Genomic DNA, 20,321 nt, shown 5'->3' with positions numbered 1-20,321 from the left:
ACTACTTGAAAACGTCCTTTGGGAATAGGAAAGGTTTGTAAGGGCCCTATGTGACGATGTATTTTGGAGGACTGGCAGGCCAGGCACTGTGCAGCCCATTTCTTAGTATCAGACTTGATGCCTGGCCAGACGACACGTTATGTGAGGAGGCGCTGGAGAGCCTCAAGACACCCGGTGATGGAGACCAAGGATGCGGTCGAAAACAGCGCCGCGACGGAGGCACGAACGGTCTAGGCTGCCACAGGATACGCACCCACAATTTTATCTTCGTGCCGGGAAAGCCGAGTTGGAGGACTGAGGGGGATGCCCTGTATGCCGCCAGGTCTGTCATTCTCTTGAGCTACGGCTAGCTGCCCATAATCAATGGGTGAGATGAGGGAAGAATGTTGGATATACAACGAGAGGAGGCTGCCAGCGATCTCGTTGTGGGCTTTTAATGTGTTGGACGCCGCTGAGAACTCCGATGTAAGCCAAGTGGCGGCAAGACGCTCAGCAGTGCACTCGTTGAAAATTCTGTCTGCCGCAGTTGCATACAGTTCTGGTGCCGTAGAGTAATCTACTGCGGACAGGATGTTGCGTACTTGTGTGGGTAGCTTTTGTGCGTGAAGCTGGCGCAGGATAGAGTCAGGAAGTCTGTCTGTGTGCCGGGAGTTCAACCTGCACATCTCCTCCCAGAGAAATCCCGGAGTTGAATTTCCAAGGGAGATAGAAGATAGGTTCTGTAGGAGACTGGGGCGGGTCCGTTGGTAATGCGTTTTTAAGGCATCCCGCAGAGTGGCGAATTTGTTGTTCGCTGGAGGGTTGGAGATGGTCTGTGAGACTTGTGTGGCGACTTCAGTGGGCAAGGAACAGAGCAGGGCGCCGTACTTTTGCTCGTCTGTAGCTGTAGAGCCGATGAGGGTTGCTTCCACTTGAACTAACCAGTCCTCTACGTTGTGGTTGAAGGTCGGTAGAGAGATCCGTCAGTCCATTCTTGCGGCAGTATGTCACACCTGTTAGGGAAGGATGAGGGATGGGTGCTTGTTTCGACCCCCTTCTGTGTTCACAATCTCCTGGGAGGGAGGTGAACAGTTGCAGGGGGAACTTCGGGACGAATACACTTTTTAGGGTGCAGGTCCTTAGGCCAGAACTAAAAAAAACAAAAGAAAAATAGGAGAATAGGCAAAAGAGCTCAAACCACGTTTGGAATATCGCACAATAGTTGCTCTCCAGCTGTGATGTGGGTCACTCACACCGCCAGTGGGGAGAACAGACTAATGCGTTATAAACCTTACGGTCGTGAGATGGTGTCGTTGTGGAGTAGTGGGGTAGCGAGTGATGCAGGTAAGGTGGTTGGCCTAGGCTGGCAGCAGGCAGGACGATCTTCTCGGCTCCAGGAGTAAGGCAGCAAAAAGGAGTGTGGTATTCACGGCTCCAGGGGTCACCAATTGTAGCGTACTGTATGTGGCCAGTTGTCAATTCTCTTAGTATGGCCACACAAACGTACGTACATGTAGATATCTCGCACTCAGGAATGAGGTAGGATAGAAACTCACAATGCGCTTTCTGTATATATATTGTTGTACAGCGCAGTGCTTAGGAGTGACTAAGTGAGGAGAAACTTGCTCAGAGGTCCTGTAGGGCGAGGAGGTTTCTGAGGAAGCCGAGATGTTGCTGGTCCAGTAGCTGAGTGTAGAATGGTCTCCCCTGGCCAGGCATGGCCGATGATACAATTTACAGGATCAGGATTGGGTGAGCGACGAGAGGGCCAATCATAGCGGCTAAGCTTAAGGTGTGAAACGCTTCTGATCCTGAACCGGAGCGAAAGTCGAGACTAGTACGATCGTACCCTCTACGTCCTCTGCATAGACCTAGTCTCGGCGTAGCTGGGGCTCAACTGGCGTGGGTAACTGTGCCAGTCAAGCCCTACTGCAGACCGAAACGCTACAAATGCCAGCACTACGGACATCACTGTCAACAAGTGAGGCGCAGGAGGACACCTGCTCCTGTGCGGCAGCAGCCCCAGACACCGCCACACTCTGCCCCAACACAGTTAAAAAATGCGCTGCTCGGACGGCCCACATTCCTCCGCCGATCGACCTGCCCGAAAATGGAAGGAGGAATGTAGGATAACATAAGAACATAAGAATAGCCTATTGGCCCATACTGGGGCAGTCCATTTACCGCTAACCCCTATTAACATATAACATCAGCCTATGTTTGAAGCTATTCAAGCAGCCGAGTTAACCAGGCTGATGTTGGTAACTGTTCCACATTCATCCACTTCTCTGTTTCCAAAACCGGTGTTTACCGATTTCTGCACCTAAATCTAAATTTGCTAATTTAAAAACCATTATTCTGAGAGTTAGCTCCTGGTTGGATAGTTTGGTACTGCTGTAATGTCCCCTTTGTTTATTTCCACTTATCACACCTCTATCCCAGATTCTTCCCTCGCTCTCACGTCTCTCTCAAGGAGTGCAAATTAAGATCTTTAGCCTGTCTCTATACTAAGGTTCTAATGCCGGGATTAGTCTTGTCATTCTCCCCTCTGAATTCTTTCCAAGGATTCTATATCCATTCTGTAATACCCCGGTGACCAAGAACTGAACTTCATCGTCCAATTATTGGTCTCACAAAGCAGGCTACAGTTTTAGGATGACACCAAGCTAGTCTTGCTTGCTCCTGCTAGCATGAACGTAGCATGGCGCGTCTAAGGCAGCATTGTTTACTTGGTTTTAAGGTTCTCCATATCATTACTCTAAATCTCTCTCTTGATCGGACTTACTCTATGGCATCGTTGTTCATCTGGTGTATCTGGTTTTTCCCTGTTTATCTCCTATACTGAGTACTTTACATTTGTCGGCGTTGAATTTCATCTGCCATTTTTTAGAACATTCGAAAATTTGTTTCAGATCTTCCTGTGGTTTTTGCTTTCGAGGTCCTCGTCAGATTTAATAACGATCCTATTTTAGTGTCATCAGCAAATTTACTTATGTTGCTGTCTGTAGGCTATCTCTATATAGATTTATGTATATAATAAATAATAATGGTCCAAATTGCCCAGGCCTTGGGGGAACTCCCGCGGCGTTGCTCAATGGGACCCAGGTGCATTATTAACCTTTCAGCTGTTTCCTGACTGTTGTCTGTAACCACGCCCTAATCCATTTAAGGATGTCACCTTTGATGCCATGTGCTTCTACCTTTCTAATTAGTCTTTCGTGGGGGACTCTGTCGAAGGCTTTGCTAAAGTCGAGATATACCACATCATAATTGTGCCCCTCGTCCACAGATTCGAAAACTGATGAAAAGAATGTTAATAGATTAGTTAGGCAAGAACGTCCGCTTGTGAAGCCATGCTGGGAATCATTGATCAATCGGTGCTTCTCCAGGTGATTTCGAATAGAGTTTGAGATGATTGCTTCCAGTAATTTGCCTACTATTGATGTTAGACTGATTGGGCGGTAGTTAGAGGATAGTGATCTATCCCCCTTCTTGAAAATCGGTATTACATTCGCTATCCTCCAGGATTCTGGTACTACACCTGTTTTTAAGGACATGTTAAACAACTTTGCTAAGGGCATACTAAGCTCTTCCTTACATTCCTTTAATACTCTGGCAAATATCTCATCGGGACCAGGTGACTTATTAGGCTTTAGTTTGTCTATTTGCTTACTAACATCGTTACTAGTCACTACTATCTCACTTAATTTGTTTTCTTCACTATCTCTGAATAGAGTCGGTGCCTCGGGTATCATGTTTAAATTTTCGGTGGTGAAAACTGTTGAAAAATATTTATTCAAATTATTGCTCATTTCTCTGTCGTTATCAGTGAGCTCGCCGGTGTCTGACCGTATTGGTCCAATCTTTTCTCGTGTTTTAGTTTGATACATTTGGTAGAATCCTTTGGGGTTTGTCTTCGCCTCCCTTGCTATCCTTACCTCATTATTCCTCTTTGCTTTCCTTATCTCGGTTTTAACCCTACTCGCCAAAACACTATAATAGTCCTGGAGGTGAATTTCGCCACGATTTATCCTTCTACCTATAGCCTTCCTTTGGCCAATGATGTTCCTTAAATAATTATTAATCCATTTAGGGTCATTGTTGTCTGATCTGAGTTTTTTGTATGGTATGTTCTGCCTTTGTGCATTAAGTAACTCACTATTTAAATTGTCGTGGAACTCGGCAATCTCAGATCTCGTTATCAGGTCCGTGTCATCTGACAGGTTCACGGCCAAGCACGACACCCCCTCTCTCAGCTGCCTCTTTAAACTGTCAAAGTTCGCCCTTCTGAAATCTGGTACTTTAGTGGAATTTTCCTTACGTCTGCCCTGAAAATCTAACTGGAATCTAATTTCTTTGTGATCGCTGTTTGCAAATTCGTTCCCTACCTCGACCCTGCTAATGAGGTTTTCTCTGTTTGACAGAACTAAATCGAGTATATTATTACCCCATGTGGGTTCAGCTATATGTTGACTTAGAAAACAGTCCTGGATAGTCTCGAGAAAATCCTCTGATTCTGAGTTACCTGTAAGGTCAGTCCAATCTATTTGGCCAAGGTTAAAGTCGCCTACTATACAGACTTTGTTGTGTATGGAAGCCCTGCGCATTTCATCCCAGATAAGTCGCTCATTGACTCTATCAAGATTGGGAGGTCTATATATTACTCCTGTGATTAATTTTTCTCTACCGTCGATTAATTCTATCCAAATTGTTTCTGTATTCCGCTCAGTTTTTATTTCCTTATTTATTTCGCACTTCAGATTATCCCTAACTTAGATTGCTACTCCATCTCCTTTCCTGGTCTGCCTATCGGTATGGAACAGTTTGTAACCCGCAATTTGGTATTCGACTCGACAAGAAACTGAGCTACAAAGAGGCCCTCCTTGCTGTACGCTCCCAAGACAAGAAAAAATCAGCAGAAAAGCAAAACCAAGAAAAGAAAACCCAAGAAAAGAAAACTCAAGAAAAGACACCCGCCACACAGAATCAAGAACACCACGAGGCCCGTGGAGCTGAAGCCCACGTGGTCAACCTCACCGTCTCCGACTTCCACACCTATGAGGACTTAAGACACGAGGAAGACGAACAACAAGACCCAAACACGAATGAATGGACACTTCAAGAGAGCAAGAAGAGGAGGAAAGTTAGAAGAAAATCTACATCAAGCTAAGAAGAATACCAAGACAGAAGACCAAGACACTTCCTCCACACAAGAAAACAACACACACAATCAAGCCGACCAAGCACCGAGAATCCATGGCCCAACCCAACACGCACCTGACGCTTGACCTGACGCTAGCCTGACTCTGTCCTGCCGCCTCCTGGCCGCGTCCGGGCGAGTTGCTGCTGCCTCCAACTTATACTCCCTCACGCAAGCGGTGTTTAGCCACTGCACCTATTCTCTTCTCCTAAAATTCACTTCAATCCTCCCTTTATTCTTCCCCTGAACCTCCTTCCCCCCTTTCACTAGCATTTCATGTTCATGTTCATGCTGTACGCTGATTGGCTGTTAGGCGCGCGGCCGGAGCTCAGTTGGGAGTTGTAGGGGAGAGGAGCCACTACAAACTCTTGGAACAATCTGCCTGAGTGTTGTGACGGCACCGAGTGTGAGCTCTTTCAAGACCAAACTTGACAAGCACTGGAGCAAGTTCAGATACATTCAGGCGCCAGTGCATGCCCAGTACTTGCCAACAGTGCGTAACAGAAACGTGACCGATCGCCCAAGCTGCTAACGAGCCGATCAGTGGTGAAGAGGATAAAAGTAGGAAAAAAATATGCATTCATGCTCCATGCGTTAATTTCCAGAAAATTGCAGGGGCAAATTTTTCGGTGTAAGAATCGTAAACTCTTGGAAAAATCTGCCTGAGAGTCTTGTGACGGCACCGAGTGTGAGCTCTTTCAACACCAGACTTGACTAGCCCAGCACTGGAGCAGGTACAGATACATTCAGAAGCCAGTACATGCCCAGTACGTTACAGAGACGTGACCGACCACCCAAGCTGCTGTCTAGCTTACCAGTGTTCAGAGGCGATTCTGGCGAAGAGGATAAAAGTAAAAGTAAAACACATACACGGACACACATTTATTTTGATGATGAATGCATTAAGTATGCCTGGTAATTTTTTTTTTTTTTACTTTTTATTATCTCAAAACTTAAGAACATTTACGGACACGATGAGCTATATCTGACCGTGTTGGCGGTGCTGGTCGTCATCATTTTAAGAGTTAAAAACATCATGGCCATGACGTCACTTAGTGTTCAAACGCGGCTGTGCACTCGACTGACGAGAATCCGTCTGGCACGAGAATTACCACAAATTTGAAGGATATAAGCGAACCGATCATGGATTCTGATGCAAAAAACGGCGAGGTAGAAATCTTCCAGACCTTTGAATTATCCGACGGTGCTCGTTCTGTCACTATTCTGGCGTCGAAAGAAGAAGAAGAGAGGATAAGTCAAGGTAAAGTGTTGGGTAAACAGTAGCCACAACTCTGCCATATCTTGTATATCATATGATTAAATGGCCAGTTGAGATTTTTAGAGGTATTCTGTTATATTACTTCAGTGTTTTTATACATAAAGTTCACATATAGACTGAACTGAAGAGACAGCGCAGTTAATATATAGTGTAAACTTGAAAAGTACGTCGTTGGTCGATGAAGCAGCCATGACGTTCGTCGTCTTTCTGGTTTTTATAAACAATCAAATTCATAAACAATATTACCCAAGTGTACAGTACCTGTTTGGTGTTATGAAGGTGAACAATGTTCATTGACTTCTTAGTCTAACACAGGTGAAAAGGAACTTGTTACTGTAAATCATGTCAGGGTTAATAATTAGAGGCTGCCAACACCTACTTATATATTGAATCATAAATAGAGAAAACAAAAATATTCGATAACGTTTCCGCCTTTAATTTATATTTTTGTATTATTGCAGTTTCGGCAAATACACGGACGACCGTTTTAACCTTCCCCAACCTTTAGATCTCCTCATTTGGAGTATGTCTAACCCCATTTCAACCAGGGGCAAAGAATCATAACTTCGGAAATGAATTTTAAAATTTTTCTACCGATTTGGAGGTTAGGTCAGGTGGTAAATTTTTACTTTAGGACACGAGTCCCTAGGGGTTGACCAATATGTTTTTCCAGTGTATTTTGGTGTGTTTCAAACGACTCTGACCTTCATGATGGGTGGAAATTGCTTGGTTTTTGCCCCATCAATAATGGGGGAGAGCCTAGGAAACCAGGGTTTTGGGTGGGGGAAAACACGAAAACGAGTCGTCTGACCTAACCTAACCCCTAGCTGGGGGCTCTGCCCCCGGACCCCCAGTAGGCTTAGCTTAAACTAACCTATCCTATCCTATTCATTTCCAACTAATATAAACAGGGTTCAAAAGGTTCATTTTAATGGGATCTAAATGCTAAAGTAGTTTTAAACTGTGGGGTGCGCCATGTCCAAAAGTATAATATGTGTACCTTAGTTAGAAGTGGAAGGACCAGGGATAGGTTTAGGGTCAACCTCTGATGTTTGTTCTTTCTAAATTTACAAGACAATTTACAGTGCAGGCACTCAACAAACATAGGGAGAACACCATGATTACGTAGGAATTGGATAGCTTGATTGTCTCTCGTAAAACTCCTCAATAAACTTAAAAGAATCGTAGGAGCACGATTCACACCCAACCTCTACCACAGCCATTGTCACACTGGTCATTGAAATTGAAATCCTTCAAATCTGTACCTTGGCTCCTCCCTTTGGAAAAAAAAAATTTGATTGAAAAAAAATTGAGTGGTGAGATCGATACATCATTGGTCATGACTGGAAGACGTCACGCTTGCGTGATGTAAACACCCTCATAATTAGCTCGCTTTCATGACGATAACATCTCCTCACACACGAAAACTGAAAAGTATGTAAAATCAATTAAATTCAATTGTGTCGCTATTATTCATTTCTGCTTGGTATATATGGGGTTCAAAATGCTCAGAATAGGGAGACCTAAATGTTTCGGTAGTTTATAACTTTGGGGCGCGCAATGTCCGAAAGTAAAATAATACCGCTTTGGTTTGGTTAGTTTAAATTTAGGTTAAGTTAGGTTTTGTTACCTTTGGGTGGGGGGGATACACAGTCGACTGTTTTAATCATCCCCAACGTTTAGATCTCCTTATTTGGAGTATTTCTAGCCCCCATTTCAACCAGGGGGCAAAGTATAATAATGTCAAAAATTAATTTTAAAGTTTTTCTAAACCTTTTTTGGGGAATAACTCTAAAAAACGGGAACTTCCCCCGGTAATAAAGGTCAAATTCGATTAAATCACACCAAAATACACAGGGTAAACTAATTTCTAACTACTTGGGCATATTGGCCAAAACTGCAATTTTACCAATACAATTTAAGAAACAGAGCACTTTCTTTGGTCTCTTCTGTGGAGCTGAATTTCCATTCTTTCTTTTGATATTTCGAAGAGCTAAGTTTTGTCAAATATAATTTTTTTTTTTTTTTTGTCACCATTCACGTAATTTTTATTTTCTTTGCGTGTATTTAGAAATTATAGCCATAATTATGTTCCATCGGAGGAACATTTCTAATGAGGAAATACAGTCTATTCTAGACCACGATTTTGATGATGAATTCATGGATGATGATAGTGATGATGCAAAATCAGATAGTGGTGGTGATGACACTGATAGGCGATGAATCACAATTTGAGATTACTGTATTACAGAGGAACCAGATGATATTCTGTCAGGTGCAGAAATTGATGGTCATGATGAAAGTGCTCCAGTTGGATGGTTGAGCAATTATCCAGTTAGTAGAGAACGATTTCCATTTATTGAAGCTCAAAGTAGTTTTGCAAGATCCTCAGAACCCAATAGAGATTTTTCTGTCTTTTGTAGACTGAGATATAATAGAACATGTAGTGAGAGAGACAAACAAATATGCTGCCAAGGTCTGTGAAGAAAAGAGAAGGAGCGGTAAAATGAGGAGAAAAGTAGAGATCTGATGTGGAAGGAAAATAATGTTGGGGAAATGTATACCTTTTTAGGGTTGGTCATTATACAAGGCATAGTAAAGAAGCCAACTATATACTCATATTACCCCATGAACCAGATGCTTGCAACACCCTTTTGCGGGAAATGCATTAGCAGGGACAAATTTGCACTTATTTTGAGGTATTTGCATCTAACTAAAAAAAAAATGGTGATTACCCTGCTTACAAGTTCATGGAGGTGCTAGATAACTTTAGGCAGAAATGTATATCTAGTTACATCCCCAATGAAAATATTAGTATTGATGAGTCCCTACTTCTCTGGAAAGGAAGACTAAAATGGAAAAGGTATATTCCTATAAAGAGAGCAGGGTTTGGCATAGAGACCTACATCTTAGCAGAAGCTGAGACAGGGTATGTATGGGACCTTTTATTATACTGTATACAGGGAAAGGCACAGAATATGCTTGCCAAATACCTTGGTTGTCAGATCAAACCATAGCCAAGCTGTCCAAACCAAGTAAGATTGTTCTTGCACTAATAAAGCCTCTACTGAATAAGGGTTATGTGCTTGGAATGGATAACTTCTATGTTTCACCCGAGCTGTATGACATCCTCTTAGCTAATGGAACTGACGCCGTAGGCACAGTAAGATTTAACAGGAAGGGGCTTTCTGAAGATGTAAAAGAAAAGAAACTAAAAAAAGGAGAGACAATCACCAAGTTCAATAATAAAGTGATGCATATGAAATGGAGAGACAAGAAATATGTAAACATGCTCAGCACAGTCTATGACAACTCCATGGAAATGGTACAATCTGGTGGGAAAGAGGTAAGCAAGCCAACTGTGTGCATCAAGTACAAAAAACTGCATATGGGGTGGGTAGACCTAATGGATCAGGTAACATCTGCTTTAAGTGTCATACGCTAGGGTGTTACAAAGTACTACAAGAAGCAATTTTTTCGGGCTGATAGAAATGAATTTGCAGAACTGCCATGTAATCTACAAGAGAAATGGAGGCCAGAAAAACCTCCTTGACTTCAAGTTCCTCTTGATTGAACAGATTGTGTCTGCATATAGCAAAGATGTTTATTGGAGAAAAAACCCACAAGCTCAGTGACTTGGGCCATGCCCTACAAGATTGAGTGGAAGACATTTCCCAATAGACAGAGTCATCTGAAGGTGGTAGTACAAAGAAAGTTCAAAGGAGTTTACTGACTGTGCAATGCAAAAGAAAGTGAGGAGAAGTATGTGATGTTTGTCAAGTTGCACTGTGTATTACTCCATGTTTTAGCTTTACCACATATCAGAATGCCTTTCAACATAGGAGAGTGATAGCAGTGAATGAACAAATGCCATAAGAAGCAACAGTAAGGGAGGGTGGGAGAGAAACCACATCCAGGTCACAAGTCCTGGACACAGCTTTGGCTGTGGGCGTGAGTGACTCCACGTACCCTACTTATACTGTACGAATATAAATAATAGCCACTTACAAAATTCTCGTTTTAATACTAAAAGCATCTTTGCTATGTTAATGAAATATAGCAACTGTTCCCTATTGCGGTAGAGTCTACATATAGATGGTGTTAAAATTTCACAAAATGCTGTGTAACATTATTTGTTCCACTCCAGCGGTTGCCGTCATCTATATACACTAATGACGATTTTTAAATTTGGCGCTTCTTCAGTCACTGCTGCCGCCGGCTAAGGGTTAATTTAGTGAAAGTTAGGGATGTAGATGTTTGGTTTCTGATGTATTTGGATATATTTTGTTCAGATCTCTCCTTTGGTTTTAACCCTTAACCCTGGGATTGTGTGCAGCTGGCAGTACCCCCCACCCGGGGTTAAATGGAGAAAAGTCAACTTTTCCAAATATAATTTTTAACCTTTTTAAATGATAAAACAATAAAAAAATAAGTAAGAAAAATTCTATATTGGCTGCTCAGAGGGGGGGGGGGAGATAAGGAGACAGTGTTGGTTTGACAGCTGACGCTCGTGGTCCTTACGCACTTAGCAGCTATTTTTAGGTCGCCTTTGTGTCCGAGGTGGCCAATAATACATATATTTACTGATCTTAATAATCATTTGCTATAAATAATTCATTTAGAATATTTTATTTGCATATTTTTTTATAAAAAGGTGCTTGGCAACAATCACTAGTCTGTCGCCAGTCTGCCTGTCTGTCTTTGTGTTTGGTAGAGCAAGTAATGCATAAAATAATAATAATTCCACAAATAAATACATTTATAACATAATCATTGCATTATTTTACAGTAATACTGCACTACAATATAACTACACTACTTTTAGCAATATTACTTTGATGCAACATGATAAAATAGACAAACAATGAAAATGAAACAAACAAAAGTAGGTAATTATGTTCAGGAAGCTTCCCTGTGGCTGAGCGTGTGGCGTGACGGGCAAATAGTCACACTTGTTAGATGTTCTGGGTAATAAGTTCTATATACAGGAGAGAACACAAACACCTGTATAGTTTTGTAGGTTCGGTTTACTGGATAAGAGTATGTACACAGAGGTGGATAGCACTGCTCCCTAGCTAAGGTCCTGGTCAACTACCATAGACGATTTATGGCAAGTGATACATTAGCAGCTTCCATACGCCAGGCACATTAATTAAGCTGCAGGGATATGGTAATAACATTGCCACACGCTGCTAGCTAGGCTGAATAAATATAAATGGAGCACATACATAATATACATACATAATACATAATCCAGCATACATAATATACATACACCTCCCTCCCTATACGCCATAGCAAAGTCTTGAGCGGACCTTTTCTTCTGGATCCGTTCTGAGCGTCGAGGGACTTCATCACTGGGAAGGGTATGGGACTCAACACTGGTGGCGGGGCCAGCAGAAGGCAGTGTTACGGGGCGGAGAAAACGGCGGTTCCTCCACCACACACGACCACTGGGTAACCGCACCTGGTAGTCCCGTGACCTGCCGAGACCCATGACTACGCCTACTTTGTCCCAACGTAGGGAGGTCGGGTCCTGAACACGGACTTGGGTACGACACTCAACCTGGGGAGGGAACGGGCGTGGTCGTTGTAGCGGGCGACGACGTCCTGAACACGTTCGGCGGCTCGGCGATCACAATCCTCTGTCTTGGCCTGCCACTCCTTGGAGAAGGATTGAGGGTGAGCAGGGACACAAGAACGAAGGGGGCGCCCATACAAAACCTGGGCAGGGGAGCGTCCGGTGTAGTTGGGTGTGTTGCGGAGTTCAAGAAGACCCCGGTCGAAGGCCTCGCAGTCAATATTCCCAGAAGGGGCCACCTTAAGGATGAGGTGCTTCAAGGATTTGACAGCAGCCTCAGCGTGGCCGTTGGACTGCGGGTAATGGGGCGATGACAACACATGCCGGACTTCCCATCGGTCAAGGAACGCAGCAAAGTCCCGGCTTGTGAACTGAGGCCCTCCGTCGGTTCGCAGGCGTACAGGAACGCCCACGTCACGGAAGTAGTGGCGGAACTTGCTGATGGTGGCGGCAGACGTCGTGTCATTACCGCCCTTGATGACAACCGGCCAACCAGAGAGACGGTCGACGATAACCAGGAAGGACTTTCCTGACACACAGAAAAAGTCGGCCGACACAGACTCAAAGGGGCGGGCGGGGTTGTCGTCACTCATGAAGGGTACCTGCTGCTGGCTGGGTTGTAATACGTGGCGGGGCTTACACACCTGGACAGCATTGGAGATGTCGGGGTCGATGCCAGGCCGGAACACAGTCTGTCGTGCACGTCGTTTGGTGGCCTCAGCTCCACGGTGACTGTCGTGAAGGCGAGCCAAGGCGTGGGGACGTGATGCAGCAGGGACAACTACCGAAGGAGAGGTGTCACTGGCCAGAGGTAGGGGTAGGGCGGCAGCAGGGTAGTTGCTGCTCCCTTCGTGCACCCTGTTGGCGTAATTTACCTCGAGAATCGGTGTTGGGAAGTCCTGGGAGATGATGGCCAACTCTTGACAATGTCTGTAGGACAGCAAAGGAGTCGGGACACCATTATGCACGTCAATCCAGGCCTGACACGACCTGTTGCCAAAGGTGACATGTGCATAGAGTGAACCCAGGGCTGGGGCCATCTGTGAACCATCTGCCGTGACGCAGAGGTCCTCGGGAGGCGGTCCTAGATCGCTTGGAGAGAGCCCCAAGCATCGCAAATGCTGGGGACCGATGACTGTAGCATCAGCGCCGGTGTCGGGCAACATCTGAAGACGGGATGACACACCGCCGTAGGTCACGATGACGCTGATGTACTGGGGGACTTTGGTCCTGGGATGCGAGGAGTACACCCTCCTAAAATGGGTCGGGCTTTGTCCAGGGTCGTCGTGCCTCTGATTTGGCGACTGTGGGCGGCCCTCACTGGTAGAAGGGCGCCGAAGCTTCCGCCGACGCTGTCCCTTGGGTTCGTGGGTAGGGCAACACTTGTCATAGTGGCCCAGACGACCGCACACATTGCACTGTACGTACTTAGCTGGGCACCGCACTGTGAGCGACCAGTGGCCCATACGGTCACAACTGTTGCAGGTAGACTGAGCAGCTGGACACACCTGTGTTCCGTGCTGCTTACCACAGTTGTTACAAAATGAACCGGGCGTGGACGTGGTGGGCGAAGGCGTAGGAGCAGACTTCTTGTCCTTCTTGTACCGGGACACAGCGCGTACAGCTGTAGGGGGAGCTCGGATGGCAGAGGTGGCACACCTGGCAGCCTCATAGGAGCGACATATCGTCAACACATCCTGAAGAGAGGAGGAAGAGTCGAGGGAGGTGAGGCGTTGGACAAGTTCCTCGTCCTTAACACCCATCAGGATCACCTGCTTCAACTGGGTCTCCTCGCACTGCTGGTGGTGGCCTAAACATATATCTACCTCTTCCGAGGCTCTCTTAAGACGTACATAAAAAGCGTCAAAAGACTCACCCTCCATCTGTCTGCAGCTAAACAATTCCCTCCTGCGCAGAGCTTCATTCTGCTGTCCTTTGATGTGCCGTTGTAGAACGTCCAGTACCTCCTCTACAGACAGCGAAGAGGTTGGGGGTACCTGCAACGTATGTTCTAAGACACGCTGAACTTCCAAGGACAGGCACATACGCAGCTGGATGAGTTGTTTAGGCTGTGACAAACTCTGGAGATCCACCATTGTAGCATAATCAGCCCACCGCCGCCGCCATTCGCGAAAAGTCTGGAAATTTACATCAGGCTCCAAGATGGGCGGTGTTTGAGCTGCTGCTTTAGGTGGGGCTGGGGGGCGTGAAGGAAGCATGGATGAGGTATCTGAACCATTCAGTACCGAGGCAGTGTTAGAGCCAGGGGCTTGGTTAACAGTGAGGCGAGATATCAAGGCTTCAAACCGTGCACTGTCTTCCATTCTCCGTTGGTGGTCTCGTTCTGCCTCTGCTTGCCTTCTGTGCTCATCCGCCAAACGTCTGTGAGCTTCATCCTCGCGTCTCTCATCTCTCATAAACTTCATTAAGGCAATTATCTCTGGAGATAACGCTGAATGTTGAGGTGAAGGGCTGCGCGATGTTGTGGGAGCTGGGCCGGCCTGGTCATCCATCTCTGGGGGACTATCATCCGCTTGACTCATCCAGGCGCTGGGTCCACGGCTACGTAAGGCATGAGACATAACTACTTTATCTGTGTACTGTGTCTTAAATCAGTGTTGACCGGTCAGCCCGTCGTATCAACAAGATTTCAGACAAAAAAATTTAATTAAATACACAGATAAGTAGGTTATATATGTAACCGGTCGGAATTTGCTGGACTTTAATTTCTCACTTGACTTGGGGTTTATTAAAATTTAATAGATGGTAAAGGCAGTGGAAGCGCCCCTTTGAGAAAAATCCCGAACCAGCACAAGAACACTTAAATCTACTACACAAAATGAACTGTCCGTGACCCGTGGAAGGATAGCGTCTGTGACTGGGATGAATGAGACACACTGTAAAATTTAGACACTTATATTCCCTCCAACACTACAAACACAATCAAATAATGGTACACCAATATGCGCACCTCTTAACTTAAACTTTAACCACTACTCTGGGGAATAAAAGTTATACATGACATAGAAATTATTAGGAACACAGGCAACAATAAATTTAAAGTATTAAGAAATGTTAATTGCACATATAAACAGGCCTTAAGGGCTTTCACAAAATAATATCAGTCACTTAGGAAATGGTACTAAAAAATAAGAAATTAAATACTCCACAATGAATAGGCCTTAAGGGTCTTCAACAAAATAATATCAGTCACTGAGGAATGGTAATAAAAGATAAGAAATTAAATACTCTACAATGAATAGGCCCTAAGGGCTTTCAGCAAAATAATATCACTCAACAAAATTATAGCACCCCAACAGGTGTACACTTCCTAACCTAACCTAACCACTGCTCTGGGGAACAAGGTTATACCTGAGATCAGAATTATGAAGAATTAGAGGCATTAAAAGAATCAAATCACAGTATCACTCTGGTTCCACTTAATGGCACAAACATTCAAAAAAAACACTACTATCAAAATTATTTAAGAAATATTAAACTACACACGTCAAGATAATATCAGTCTGAGGAATGGTGTTAACTACACCCGTGATAAGGAAGATAAAATGTTCCTCTAGGTATCTCCTAGAGTCCTAGACTCACGGTCTCAGTGTGTGACCATTAATATACTCAGATAGCCTCAGTGTACTCCCAGTGCGTCCATGGGCAGGAAGAGAGTGAGCCAATCAGACCTTGTGCAGTTGAGAGAAACTTTAGCTTCCCGTTAGCAAGAGGGTTTCACTAGCTGACCGAGGACACGTGGTGTTGTGCACCGGAGTGGTAAGAACTGATCACCCACTGCCGATGCTGGTCCCGTGTCGTTTTAGTTGTCGGGACCACTCGTTCACTCAAGAGATCCTTTGCTACCCCGCTAAACAGTGACAGGCCTACACTGATCGGTCCAATGGCGACAATCGCCACCCTCAATCATCAACGGCAGTCAATCTCTCGCAGTCAACTCCGGTCAACTCCAATCAACTCCGGTCAACTCCAATCAACTCCAATCAAGTGGGTTCTGACGGAAACCCTGAAATGAACTCACTGTTAGCTCTAGTTTACTTTATCACTGCCCTATCTAACCCTGTCTGAGATCGAATGAGACTTACTTGTTATACTGCAATAGCACAGCACAGGTGACTAGGCCACGTGACTATTTCTGATGGACGCGCGGAACGTCTTGTCTGTGTGAATGCTCTCCGGGACTGGCCTAGCCAGCGTCGTGTCTCCCCAAGGCGCTAGCTTGGGCCTACGTGATATATTTTCCGCCTAACTAATAACTCCTAGGGACACCCGTAACATTATTCAGACTGCTAAACGATCTATAATAATTTCCAATTCAATAATAGTCCCTTAACTTCATGAATCGCATCATTAATAATTCGGTAAATTACATTTAATATCATATAGGCCTAGTTCCGCAGTCTCTCGCTACGAGCAGGCAGCGCTCCCTCCCCTCAGATGACCTTGAACGCTCAGTATCACTCATGGCGGGGCATTTGAAATTACTCTGAAATTTCTGAATATTACAATCGACCCCCCTAAAAAAGACAGCACTGTCCTCATGTGCTGAGAAAACATGCATACGACCCCCCCTAAAATTTTGTTCTAAGGACTGCACCTCACCCCTTTTGCTAAATGCAGCATTCCCGTCTTCTCTTCTCTCCTTTTCTCTCCCGCTAACACTCGACCCCCCTAAAAAAGACAGCACTGCCCTCATGTGCTGAGAGAACAACTTAAAACCCACCTTCAACTCTGTACTATTCCACTCGCAGCTAGCAACTCCATTTCTTCCTAGCCCAACTCAATCCAACCAGAACATCACGCTCCCCTTTTGCCTGGCCCTTAACTAGAGAACCAATGTCAAAATTAATACCAGCCCAAAACAAACATGCTCTCCTTTGGCCTGGCCCTTGAACTAAGAGGAACCAGTGTCAAAAAAAATACTCAGTCCAAAACAAACATGCTCTCCTTTTGCCTGGCCCTTGAACTAAGAGGAACCAGTGTCAAAACAATACTCAGTCCAAAACAAACATGCTCTCCTTTTGCCTGGCCCTTGAGCTAAGAGGAACCAGTGTCAAAAAAATACTCAGTCCACGTCTCCGAACCTCATGCCGGCAGACCAACCCTCTGACAATGTACCAGTCCATCTTAGTGAGGCCCTGGACATTACAACCGTACTCTCAATCCCGCTCATGACAGCAACTCAATCCCGCTCATGACAGCAACCACTACTCAACGCACATCTCTGACCTAACCATCTCTCCAATCCCCTCTGCCCTACTCACAACTCCTCCAACTCACCCCCTACAACCTGCCTTTTCTCATTACCATGCACCCTAAACTGCAATCGGTCGGCTTCGTCTTGTCTCTCAGCTGGAGGGCTCGATCAACCTCTCTGAACTACTTACGTACCCCTATATTTCCCACTTGGACCTCACACTTCCTTGACTGCTGGACGTGTGCCTGACATTCACCCCTTGTTTCCTCCCTGAACCGTTGAATGTGTGCCTGAGACTCCCACTTGAACCTGTTTACCTGTGCTTGATAATCCCTCTTTAGGTCTCCGAACTCCTCTCTCAGCTGCACCAAGGTCCCGCGGCCGTCTCTCTTCCTCCTCATACACATCTCTACTGTCAAGCCTAACCAACTCAGTCCGGGCACAAGGATGAGCATCAGTGCGAGTTCAATCCCTACCATTACTAACCAACACATGATGGCGTTCATTATCCCAACCACAGTACTATCAGTCACGACATTAAAAACTACGCTCTGCTACCATTTGTAACCGGTCGGAATTTGCTGGACTTTAATTTCTCACTTGACTTGGGGTTTATTAAAATTTAATAGATGGTAAAGGCAGTGGAAGCGCCCCTTTGAGAAAAATCCCGAACCAGCACAAGAACACTTAAATCTACTACACAAAATGAACTGTCCGTGACCCGTGGAAGGATAGCGTCTGTGACTGGGATGAATGAGACACACTGTAAAATTTAGACACTTATATTCCCTCCAACACTACAAACACAATCAAATAATGGTACACCAATATGCGCACCTCTTAACTTAAACTTTAACCACTACTCTGGGGAATAAAAGTTATACATGACATAGAAATTATTAGAAACACAGGCAACAATAAATTTAAAGTATTAAGAAATGTTAATTGCACATATGAACAGGCCTTAAGGGCTTTCACAAAATAATATCAGTCACTTAGGAAATGGTACTAAAAAATAAGAAATTAAATACTCCACAATGAATAGGCCTTAAGGGTCTTCAACAAAATAATATCAGTCACTGAGGAATGGTAATAAAAGATAAGAAATTAAATACTCTACAATGAATAGGCCTTAAGGGCTTTCAGCAAAATAATATCACTCAACAAAATTATAGCACCCCAACAGGTGTACACTTCCTAACCTAACCTAACCACTGCTCTGGGGAACAAGGTTATACCTGAGATCAGAATTATGAAGAATTAGAGGCATTAAAAGAATCAAATCACAGTATCACTCTGGTTCCACTTAATGGCACAAACATTCAAAAAAACACTACTATCAAAATTATTTAAGAAATATTAAACTACACACGTCAAGATAATATCAGTCTGAGGAATGGTGTTAACTACACCCGTGATAAGGAAGATAAAATGTTCCTCTAGGTATCTCCTAGAGTCCTAGACTCACGGTCTCAGTGTGTGACCATTAATATACTCAGATAGCCTCAGTGTACTCCCAGTGCGTCCATGGGCAGGAAGAGAGTGAGCCAATCAGACCTTGTGCAGTTGAGAGAAACTTTAGCTTCCCGTTAGCAAGAGGGTTTCACTAGCTGCTCGGGACATGTGGGGTTGTGCACCGGAGTGGTAAGAACTGATCACCCACTGCTGATGCTGGTCCCGTGTCGTGTTAGTTGTCGGGAGCACTCGTTCACTCAAGAGATCCTTTGCTACCCCGCTAAACAGTGACAGGCCTACACTGATCGGTCCAATGGCGACAATCGCCACCCTCAATCATCAACGGCAGTCAATCTCTCGCAGTCAACTCCGGTCAACTCCAGTCAACTCCAGTCAAGTGGGTTCTGACGGAAACCCTGAAATGAACTCACTGTTAGCTCTAGTTTACTTTATCACTGCCCTATCTAACCCTGTCTGAGATCGAATGAGACTTACTTGTTATACTGCAATAGCGCAGCACAGGTGACTAGGCCACGTGACTATTTCTGATGGACGCGCGGAACGTCTTGTCTGTGTGAATGCTCTCCGGGACTGGCCTAGCCAGCGTCGCGTCTCCCCAAGGCGCTAGCTTGGGCCTACGTGATATATTTTCCGCCTAACTAATAACTCCTTGGGACACCCGTAACATTATTCAGACTGCTAAACGATCTATAATAATTTCAAATTCAATAATAGTCCCTTAACTTCATGAATCGCATCATTATTAATTCGGTAAATCACATTTAATATCATATAGGCCTAGTTCCGCAATCTCTCGCTACGAGCAGGCAGCGCTCCCTCCCCTCAGATGACCTTGAACGCTCAGTATCACTCATGGCGGGGCATTTGAAATTACTCTGAAATTTCTGGATATCACATATATATAAAATATATATAATGAAGCCGCGCGGTCAGCAAGTGTTAGTACATGTATGTGTGTGTGTGTGTGTGTGGCAGGCAGAGCGTCTCGCCCCAGCTGTGAGGGGGGGTGGAGGCGGCGCTGTGAGGGAGGGGGGTGGAGATAGGAGTAGCTCAGTCGCTCTCTGTAAACGGTCAGAGGAGGGTGCGCTGAGCTCTACACCCCACAAATGCCCAGAACATGCCGTATACCTTGGAAATCCGTTCGAACAAGGTCACACATGAATGGCACGAAACACACAATGCACTAAACACTTCACAGAAAATCACTGTCACTGACACTGCTCAAAGTTGCGAAATTCTTCGAGGGATGACGCGGGTTGACCCAAGGCGGGGATCCATCAGCCGGCTTTCCACAAACTTGCACTAATCACTCGTAATAATCCAGTAAAACTACGCACTGCGCCATGTTAGATGTTCTGGGTAATAAGTTCTATATACAGGAGAGAACACAAACACCCGTATAGTTTTGTAGGTTCGGTTTACTGGATAAGAGTATGTACACAGAGGTGGATAGCACTGCTCCCTAGCTAAGGTCCTGGTCAACTACCATAGACGACGTATGGCAAGTGATACATTAGCAGCTTTCATACGTCGCCAGGCACATAATTAAGCGTGTGATATGGTAATAACATTGCCACACGCTGTTAGC

General features: G+C 44.9%; 1 protein-coding gene across 1 annotated transcript in view; it reads left to right on the top strand.

The window, feature by feature from the left end:
- Window positions 1–6,229: 6,229 nt before the first annotated feature.
- LOC121859089 overlaps window positions 6,230–20,321 on the top strand; it is a 56,042-nt gene continuing 41,950 nt past the window's right edge. The window contains exon 1 of the mRNA XM_042355758.1: window positions 6,230–6,440. Within this exon, the coding sequence (XP_042211692.1) occupies window positions 6,323–6,440 (118 nt within the window). The 5' untranslated portion in view covers window positions 6,230–6,322. The remainder of the gene's footprint in view (window positions 6,441–20,321) is intronic.

This window comes from Homarus americanus, unplaced genomic scaffold (genome assembly GCF_018991925.1).
Source record: "Homarus americanus isolate GMGI-L3 unplaced genomic scaffold, GMGI_Hamer_2.0 scaffold32637, whole genome shotgun sequence".
Lineage (NCBI taxonomy): Eukaryota > Metazoa > Arthropoda > Malacostraca > Decapoda > Nephropidae > Homarus > Homarus americanus.
Note: the sequence above shows the minus strand (reverse complement) of the source record. Positions and strands in the feature narration are given on the sequence as shown.